Genomic DNA, 10,434 nt, shown 5'->3' on the forward strand with positions numbered 1-10,434 from the left:
GCTGTACTTTTGTACTACTCGCTGCCACATTCATGGTAGCTCATTTCTGCATTTCTTCTTTTACTTCGGAGAAGTTCTATATATCTTCTTGACACTCAAGTTTCTGACACGCCATTAGGATGGAGCAGTAGTTTAAGAGTTTGACTACTCATCTCCTAGATACAGGTGTCATACAATGAAAGCAGTGCATGCAAATAGATCTCATGCATATTCATTGGGGAAATCCTGAAAACCCAACTGGATTGCGGCCCTCGAGGATTGCGGCCCTTGAGGTTCAAGCCCCAATTCTAGTAGCATTCTAAGCTCATTGAGCTCCCCCTCTTTTCAGTACATGAAGAGCACAATTTCTACAATTAAATTTGCATATCCCTCTCTTTGTTTTCCTTTCTTATAGGGATATTCAACAATTCCATTCCTCATTCACCTTTCATTGCTAAATGCTTATGGGTTTCCCCTGTTTACCAGCATATCTCTTGAAAAATATGCTTCCCCTTCCTGTCTTGTACTGGCTTTGTTCGTTTTTCAAGACTTATCAGAGTTCTTTCATAGCCTTCACGGGGACTATTTTTGACATGGGATTTTCTCCCCAGTACGCCACTATGTCATTCTAATTCTATACTCCTTAATACTGACTTATTTCTTACTAGGATGTTTTTTCCTTTTTGTCCTCTAAAGCTATTCTATTCGGCGGGAACCATGCTTTCGATTTACTTACAAAATTCCCTTTCCCTTCTCATTTGTGTCTACCCTGAGCCACGACTGTTTTCAACTGCTCTTTTTGGTCTGCTCATCCATATACGTGCATTTGCCAGTATTCATTTCTTATTGAATCTGTCTGGTGTCCCCATCGTTTATGCTTAGATTCACCTGCCACTGTGAGATCGTTTATTATTTTCCAGCTTCCATGCATATAGTTTTTTATCCCAGGACAAGCAGGCAGCATATTCTCACATGTGGGTGACGTCATCCACGGAGCCCCGATGCGGACAGCTTTTCAAGCAAACTTGATTGAAGATTTCAAGTTTGCTAGTGCTGCACCACGCATGTGTGTGCCTTCCTGATCCACTAGAGGGCGCATCCCCTCCTCATGGTCTTCAGTTCTTAGTTTTCTGCGGAGCCAGAAAGCCCTGTCTCTCTTCTCTGCGTTCTTATAAGTGCCTTTCTAGCACCGCGGCTTCTTTATTTTGTTAGGAAGTCGCTGTGCGTTTGTTGATTGATCGTGTATTTCTTTGTTTCAAAAAAAAAAAAAAAGGACTTTTTATTGTGTTTCTGCTGGTTCCACTGGCAGGCCCTTCTTGGGCCTCAGCCATGCGGCTAGGCCTCATTTGGCTGCAGCTGTATTTTCTTCTTCCCTGGCCTCTCTCTGGGCTCACCTCGTGTGAGCAGGATGGCCAGGACCATTTTTCCTTCGTTGGAATCGGACTGAGTAGCTTCGATCCCCGGTAAGTCTTCTTTCTTTCTTTCTGTTCTTCTAGCTGCGTTACCTCGGTAATGCCACCGGCTGAGTCTCAGGCATTCCAGGCATCGAGTGCAGTCGTGCCCGCCTCTACGAGACCTTCGAAACGTGCCTCCTTTCATGGGAATACTCATCTCGAGGTTGCCCTTTATGGAGCGCACTGCTGCACCTTTATTACCAGTTTCATTGGTACGGTGCCGACTTCTGAACCTCGATGTGCCTCGACGTCGACTGGGGCTTCGTGCCTCGACGTCGACTGGGGCTTCGTGCCTCGATGTCGACTGGGGCTTCGTGCCTCGATGTCGACTGGGGCTTCGTGCCTCGACGTCGACTGGGGCTTCGTACCTCGACTGAGGCTTTGTGCCTCGACCTCGACTGGGGTTTTGTGCCTCGACGTCGACTCCGGCTTTGTGCCTCGACGTCATTTGAGGCTTTGTGCCTCGACGTCGTTTGAGGCTTTGTGCCTCGACGTCGACTGTGGCTTTGTGCCTCGACGTCCACTGAGGCTTCGTGCTTCGACGTCAACTGAGGCTTCGTGCCTCGACGTCGACTGAGGCTTGGTGCCTCGTCGACTGGGGCTTGGTGCCTCTACGTCGACTGGGGCTTGGTGCCTCTACGTCGACTGGGGCTTGGTGCCTCGATGTCGACTGCGGCTTGGTGCCTCGACGTCGACTGCGGCTTTGGGCCTCGACGTCGACTGCGGCTTGGTGCCTCGACGTCGACTGCGACTTGGTGCCTTGACGTCGACTGTGGCTTGGTGCCTCACCGTCGCCTGAGGCCCTGTGCCTCGACGTAGAAGGCGGCTTGGTGCCTTGACGTCGTCTAAGGCTTTGTGCTTCAACTTTCTGCCTCGATGTCGACTGGGGCTTGGTGTCTCAATGTCGACTGAGGCTGAGTGTCTCGACGTCGACGGATGCTTTGTACCTTCGACGTCGGCTGCAGCCGTGTGCTCCGCGTCACTTGACGATTGTGCTTCGATGGCGCCTGAGGCTTGTGCCTCGACTGAGGCTGGTGGCCTCATTGTCGGCTGGAGATCTGTGCCTCGTCGTTGCCGGGGCTTCGTGTCTCGCCGTCGACTGGAGCTTTGTGACTTGACGTCGCTTGGGGCTTTGCCCTTTGGTTGGCGGTGGCCTTGTGTCTCGATGTCGACTGTGGCTTGGTGCCGCAACGTCGCTGGGGGCTTTATATCTCGGCAGCGGCTGAGGCTTTGGGCCTCGGCGTCAACTGCGGGTTTGCGCCCCGTTATTGACGGGGGCTTAGTGTCTCGACGTCATTTGGGGCTCTGTGCCTCGGCGTCTCCGGCTCCTGTTCGAAAGGGTTCCCCGCTTTCTCTTCGGTTAATTCCGGGCAGCCGTGACGGAATCTTGTAGTATGGAGTTTGGTTGCCTGGAGGAGACTCTCTCCCTGCTCCGGCTCTATTGCTCTTGCCATGCATTATCTCGCTTGGCGCAGAGTGTGGCTGAGGATCCGAACCTCCAGGATCGTCTCGCCACTTTTACTTGCGTGAGTTCTGCGCTTCTTGAGGCCTCTCTTGCGGTGGCCACTAACCGCCTCTCAGAACGCGATCGGTCCTTCACCTATCGGGACGCCTTCAGCTGAATCCCCTCTGCCTTGGTGGTTTGGACTCCTTCTCCGGAGGGGCCCTCCGGATACCTTTCTTGTGTTCTCGGCCTCCTTCACAGCAGCCGCAATAGCTGCAGCAGCGCCGGGTTATGGTCCAGTCGCCGGCTTTGGCGACTCCTGGCCGTCTTTTTGACTATTCTCGCATAGCCTCCGGGCTGCTCTCCTTCTGGGATTCCTCCCCTCCCTTCGGGAGGGGTGTCTCCGTGTCTACGCACCGGGAGTATAGCCTCGCTTCTGTCGGTTGGGCATTCCCATCCTCCCATCTGCGTCTGGTCCAGGCCCTTCGTGACCTGCTCTAGTTCTAGTCCGGGAGTGGTTCAGACTCTGCCCGCCCCAGTCTCGGGAGTCCGTCGGGGCGGACCTGGACCCAGTTTGTCTGCGCTCCTTCTTGTCTCGGCCTCAGGGGGTGGCCCTTGTTTGTTTATGCTGGAAGGTGGCCCCTCTGTCCTCGGTCCGCCTCCGGTTTTTTCTGCCTCGGCAGGCCGCCTGTCTGCGCTTGAGTCAGCTGGTGTCTCCGCAGTCTTCGGCCTCGGCCGAGCTGATGCTGATCCTTTTGGGATCATGGGTCTCCACGGTTCATATCCCGATGTTCGCCTGGTTTCATCTTCGTGTTCCCCGCTGGACCCGAGCATCTCAGTGGTGGCAGGATCGGGATCCCGCTTCCAAGCACATTGTGGTGCCTCCCTCCTTGACACGCTTGTTTCGTTGGTGGGCCACCTCTTCGTATCCCCGCATCAGAAGGTTCTGCCGATGGACTCCTCGGCATAGGCTTAGGGGTGCACCTCGACGGCCTTCGGACTCAGGGTCTTTGGTCGGGTGCGGGCCGTCGCAGCCGCATCAATCTGCTGGAGCTCCGGGCCATTTATAATGCCGGGGTGGATTTTCATTATTGGTTGCAAGATTGCGGGGTCCTGGTGCGTCCCGACATCCCGGTGGCGATGTATTCTGTGACCAAGCCAGGGTGTACAGGTTCCCTGTTACTTTGCAGGGGAGCCCTTCATCATTGGCAGGGGGCGTTACACCACTACTTATTTCTTCGGGCGGTGTATTTCCGGGGCGAGCAGCATTGTCTGGTGGACACGTTGAGTCGCCCTTCTCGGCCGCATGAATGGTCGCTCCATTCTCAGACTCTGCGGCATGTTTTTGTTTGATGGGGAACCCCACAGGTAGTTCTGTTCGCTTCGCCCCTTACTCACTGGTTGCCTCGATATTGCTCGAGGATGTTCTCCCGGGTTCGCATCGAGGTGGATGCTTTCCTTCTCAATTGGATGGGCAGGTTCCTCTATGCGTTCCCTCCCTTTACTCTGATTCTCAGATCTTTGATGCACCTCCTGTCGGGCTGCGCCACCATGATCTTGCTGGCTCCTCTGTGGCCCTGACAGCTGTGGTTCTCCCTGCTCCTTCAGCGTGTCAGGGAGCCTCTGCTTCTACCTATGTTCCCTTCTCTGCTGTCTCAGTGTTGAGGTTTCTGTTGCCTCCCAATCTGCAGTCTCTACACTTATCAGCTTGGTTCCTCGCAACGTGCCTCCCTCCTTCTGTTTTTCTCAGTCGGTGGGGATATTCTCGAGGCTTCTCGTATGGGCTCCACTCGGCAATGCTTTTCCCAGAAATGCTCCTGATTTGCTGCGTGGTGTGCTGAGCACTGCATGGATCCACTCTTTGCCTCCTTCCCTTCAGTGCTGGATTTTCTGTTCCACTTGTCTCGGTCTGGTCTCAAATCGACATCTATCCGAGTCCACTTCTGTGTGATTGCTGCCTTTCCTTGGCCACTGGATGGGGAGCTGCTCTCCGTCCATCCGACGGTTTCCCGCTTTCTGAAGGGTCTCTTCAATGTTCATCCTCCGCTCAAGCCCCCTCCAGTGGTTTGGGATCTTAGGGTGGTCCTGGCTCAATTGGTGAAACCTCCGTTTGAACCCATTGATAACGCTCTTTTGATCTGTTTCACCTGGCGGGTGGTATTCCTGGTTGGTCTCACGTCTGTTCGTAGAGTCCGTGAGCTGCATCCTCTGGTTGCGGACCCGTCTTCTGCTGTATTTTATCAGGATGCAGTGGTCCTGCGTACTCATTACAAGTTCTTGCCCAAGAAGGTTTCGGACTTTCATCTCAATCGTTCCATTGTTCTTCCGGTCTTTTTTCCAAAGCCCCACTCTCATCCTGGCGTGCTGTCGCTTCATACGATTGACTGTAAGAGGGCGTTGGCTTTTTATCTTCAACGCACTCAGTCTCATCGGACAGTTTCTCAATTGTTTTTGTCCTTCGACCCTACTCGGGTGGGACGCCCTGTTTCCCAGCGCACCTCGTCCAACTGGTTGGCTGCTGGTTTGCTACGCTCAGGCTGCTCTCGCGCTGCATGGTCGAGTCCCGGGACATAGAGTCCGAGCGATGGCGGCTTCTGTAGCTTTCCTCAGGTCAACGCCTATCGAGGAGATTTGCAAGGCTGCCACTTGGTCTTCGGTTCATTCTTTCACCTCCCACTACTGTCTGGATACTCTGTCCAGGAGCGACGGCCGGTTTGGCCAGTCGGTTTTGCGCAATCTGTTTTCTTGAATTGCCAACTTCCCTCCGTCCCTTTTTGGTTAGCTTGGAGGTCACCCACATGTGAGAATATGCTGCCTGCTTGTCCTGGGATAAAGCACAGTTACTTACCGTAACAGGTGTTATCCAGGGACAGCAGGCAGATATTCTCACAACCCGCCCGCCTCCCCAAGGTTGGCTTCTTTGCTAGCTATCTAAACTGAAGACCATGAGGAGGGGATGCGCCCTCTAGTGGATCAGGAAGGCACACACATGCGTGGTGCAGCACTAGCAAACTTGAAATCTTCAATCAAGTTTGCTTGAAAAGCTGTCCGCATCGGGGCTCTGTGGATGACGTCACCCACATGTGAGAATATCTGCCTGCTGTCCCTGGATAACACCTGTTACAGTAAGTAACTGTGCTTTTTCTTGGCATTCCCCCTTTTTCCTCTAGTAGAGTATTGTGTTCTTCTGATTACTTTTTCTTTATGTTCCTTCCCTTGCCTCCGCGCTCTCGTATCAGACATTAGGTCTAGTTTTTTGCGAGGCAGCAAATGTTTGTGTTCTTAGAGATCAACTCTCTCTCCAGCCTTCTTATTACAGCTAGGGAGTCCCATATGTGAGAATATGCTGCCTGCTTGTCTAAGGATAAACCAGAATTACTTACCTTAACAGGTGTTATCCAGGGACAGCAAGTAGATATTCTCACAACCCACTCACCTCCCCTGGTTGGCTTCTTCACTTGGACATAGAACTGACGAGCTTGCGAGCTGGCATCGGGTGGGAAGGCACGGTGCGGCAGTCTTGAAGCTTTATAAAGCTTAAAGTGACAGTACACTTTTACACTGCCCGTACCGGGCTCTGTGGATGACGTCACCCACATCACGTCATGTGAGAATATCTGCCTGCTGTCCCTGTATAACACCTGTTACAGTAAATAACTGTGCTTTCAAGGAGTGAGAGGAGTGTCTGGTGCTTGCTTGCTGTGGAACTCCAGCTGATAAGTTCGTCCCAGCTCTGGTCCTAACAAATAAAATTAACTTTGTGTTCCCCTTTCCATCATCTGGATTAAACGAGGGGTTCCAAAATCATAGAAAATGAAGGTAGATAAAGACCATATGACTTATCGATCCATTTGTTGATAATATAAATGTTTTTGAAAGACACTTCCCTAACCATCTTCTCAAACTCTACCAACTAATGGGCATTTTATATAGAAATGCAACACAATCCTAAGAATGTTCTGTTAAGTAATTAAACTGTTATACGTATATACAGGTATATGTTGATGAAGTTGCTAAAAATACAGAATAGTTTTGTGTTCGTTTACATGCATTGTTCATGATTGGATTTGGATTTAATGACTTACCTTTCCAAATCTGAGCGCAAGATAAGGTACATAAAAGTGTAGTACATATTTCTTTGTGTCAGCTTGCTTACAATCTTGTACCTGAGTCACAAGGAGTATCAGTGGAAGAAGTAAAATTTGAACTCTAGTTTGCAGCCTGCTGCTCTAAACTACTAAGGGCTCCTTTTACTAAGGTGCGCTAGCGTTTTTAGCGCGTGCTAACCCCCGTGCTACGCGTAAAAACTAACACCAGCTCAATGGGTGGCGTTAACGTCTAGCGCGTGCGTCAATTTAGTGTGCGCTAAGTGCGCACTAAAACCGCTAGAGCAGCTTAGTAAAAGGAGCCCTAAGTGGCTGATCCACATCACTTACAAAGAAGTAGTTTACTGTAAGCTCATTAGGCATAATTTACAGCAAATGTTTACTTTGGCCAAGAATATTAACATGGATTACGGTAAATTTACACTCTAAATTTTTTCTTGTCCTTAGATGGTAAGGCTATGGCAACTCTAGAAGAAATACTTATCTTTGCAACGGGTACTGATTATATTCCCCCTGCTGGATTTGATCCTACTCCAGTCATTGAATTTCTGCATGGTAAATTTCCAGTTGGCAATAGCGCCACTAATTGCTTGAGCCTTCCAGCAACCAGCACATATAATGAGTTCAAAGAAGCCATGGACTTTGCCATTAATGCCATATGAAGATTTAATAAGGCATGCTATTTTAAAATGAGAATTGAATAATAGTATTTTGCTTTGGAAAACCATGAAAAGTAGACATACCTGCATCAGGGTGGTGATTTGTGATGTTTTCCATGGTGATCACCAGTTGGATCTTTAGAAGAAAAAAAAAGTATACAGAATCCTGCAGGTATCGGACTTTTTTACGCAATGCCTTGAATTTTACTATTCATTCTTAATATATGCCAGTGCTACTCCTGTCTATTTTACATTGGTCTTCCTTATAGAAAGACCAAAGAGATCTTGGAAACCTGTATTGAGAGTCTGTTAACACCCAAGCATCAGTGAGATCAAGGAAACTTGAATTTATTTTTATTTTTTTTTGACAACTGCCTTTCTAGAAACTTGGGGGGGGGGGTGTACATAGAAATATCTGTTGTAAAGTCTTTAGCTGTAAATAGTTCAGTGCTTTGTATTATAACCCACATGTGTGTCTCAGGGGGTAGGTTTTAACTTGAGAGTCTGGAATAGCTTACAGCTGTCGCGAGATCCTTTAAAGCAGGGTTGTCCAATATCGGTCCTCAAGGGCTGCAATCTAGTCAGGTTTTCAGAATTTCCCCCAATGAATTTGCATGAGATTTATTTGCATGCACTGCTTCTATTGCATGCAAATAGATCTTATGCATATTTATTTGGGAAATTCTGAAAACCTGACTAGGTGAAGGTCGAGGTTGGACACCCTGGCTCTAAAGCAAGAATACTTGGCCTCTGTGTGCATGTACTACATTCAGTGTTAAAATTGAAAGTCACTTTTTCAAAAATTTGTGCATTTTGTTGCTGAGTTTTTTTTTGCTTATTTTTGAAAGCATATGTACCTATTTACTTTCTCATAAGCTTTAGAATCTATACCAGAATTGAAGGAAAAAAGTATTCATTGCAATTGTGCTCCAGTTCTTTTCTTGTTGGAAGATAATCTATTTTCATTATTGCACCTACATTTGTTCCAACTAAAAAACAATCACCTTTTTTTGCCCTGGCAGTTTTCTTTTGCTTTGACTGCATTCCATCACAAGAGACAAACACACTGTGGCTTATCTATGGTAACTAGGGCTTCCTGATTTTTTTTCTGAATGGCTGATTAGTTGGGCAACAGTGCAGCACAGTCAATAGGACTTGTCATCAATTACATTAGTATCAAATGCAATTTACTAGGGTTTTGTTGATGGTAATAATGCAGAGCCACAACCAGCAGTTCAGTCCAGAATGAGAATACTAAATGCATGTGATTCCCTTTGCACTTGTCTAATGGATGTTTTAAAAACTCATACAAAGCACTTCAGGATTGCTTTTGTATTATGGGTCCCATTTCAGTTTCACCATTTTGCCATAGATTCACAGGTCTCGCCAGAAAAAGTGCGAAGCCCAGCTTTTAGAAATCAATTGGCCATCAAAATTGTCTTGGTCTAGACCAGTGATCTCGAACTCAAACACTTTGCAGGGCCACATTTTGGATTTGTAGGTACTTGGAGGGCCTCAGAAAAAATAGTTACTGCCTTATTAAAGAAATGGCTATTTTGTATGAGGTAAAACTCTTTATAGTTTATAAATCTTTCCTTTTAGCTAAGTCTTAATAATAATATTGTAATTTATAGCTAGAGAAACATATGATCAAGAAACTGTTTTATTTTACTTTTGTGATTATGATAAACATACCGAGGGCCTCAAAATAGTACCTGGCGGGCCGCAAGTGGCCCCTGGGCCGTGAGTTTGAGACCTAGACAAACAATTATGTTACTTGAACAGACAGGAGAAAGAAAGCTCTTGCTGGGAAGCAGTCAATGAGTGGAATTGGGCCATCTTAGGGAGCTAACCTGAGAGTCACACTGTTGGCAAAGGACAGTGTTCTGGCTGATAGGTCCAGTTGCCACTTGAATCGGGATTTGACTTACACTTGAGTGGAATGGGCAAAAGGTGAATCTGTTAGATTAATCCTGAACAGGAAAGTACTCATAAATCAGAGGAAAGTCAAATTGCAGGTTCTCTTTTATTTTTCCCATTCTTTGGGGGACAGATCTACAATTTACAAATGAGCAAAGGCACTTTTTACATTTGAAAATAATAATTGGGAAGATTACTGTATATACTTGAATATAAACCGGCCTGAATATAAACCGAGGTAACCTTCCCCCCCCCCAAAAAAAAAAGGAAAAAAATGTTGATGTGAATATAAACACCGGGGGGGGGTTGTTTAATATTCAAGTATAGTGACTTGCCCTACCCAGCTCTGCACCCCATTCCCCCTCCCTTGCTCTGCCAGGCTCTGCATCCAGCACCCTCACTCACTCGCCTGCCAGTCTCTGCACCCAGCCACCTAGCCCCTCCCCTCCCTCCCAATGCCTTGCAGACCTCCACCGGGCCTGTCGTGAGACCTGGTGGTCCAGTAGTGGCCAAAACAGGAGGGATCCCTTCCGCCGCCTGTCCCAGCCCGATTCTAATTATTTTTATCTTCCTGCTTAAGTATCCCTGGTGGTCCAGCGGTGAATTGTGGCAGGAGCGATCTTCCTTTGTTCTTGCCTTTTCAGAACCGCTAGCTAGGCTGCTGTGAGTTCTCACCAGGACCACAAGAACTCGCAGCCAATCAGTTTGTGGCTCTGAACGGGCAGGAGCGAAGGAAGGTCACTCCTGCCCATGCAGAGCTGCTAGCTGATTGGCTGCCACTGGACCACCAGGGATACTTACACACTTTGTAAATGGGTCTCTGCTAGAACCTCTAATCTAAATATAAAATATAAATAGTCCAGCTGATGAGA

At 48.2% G+C, this 10,434-nt stretch overlaps 1 protein-coding gene across 2 annotated transcripts in view; it reads left to right on the top strand.

Annotated features, from left to right (window-relative positions):
* Window positions 1-9,039, top strand: part of G2E3 (G2/M-phase specific E3 ubiquitin protein ligase) — a 176,097-nt gene extending 167,058 nt beyond the window's left edge. For both annotated transcript variants that reach the window (XM_033953452.1, XM_033953451.1), the window contains exon 15: window positions 7,431-9,039. In XM_033953452.1, coding sequence (XP_033809343.1) covers window positions 7,431-7,645 — 215 coding nt within the window. In that variant the 3' untranslated portion in view covers window positions 7,646-9,039. The remainder of the gene's footprint in view (window positions 1-7,430) is intronic.
* The last annotated feature ends 1,395 nt before the right edge of the window (window positions 9,040-10,434 follow it).

This window comes from Geotrypetes seraphini, chromosome 7 (genome assembly GCF_902459505.1).
Source record: "Geotrypetes seraphini chromosome 7, aGeoSer1.1, whole genome shotgun sequence".
Classification (NCBI taxonomy): Eukaryota; Metazoa; Chordata; class Amphibia; order Gymnophiona; family Dermophiidae; genus Geotrypetes; species Geotrypetes seraphini.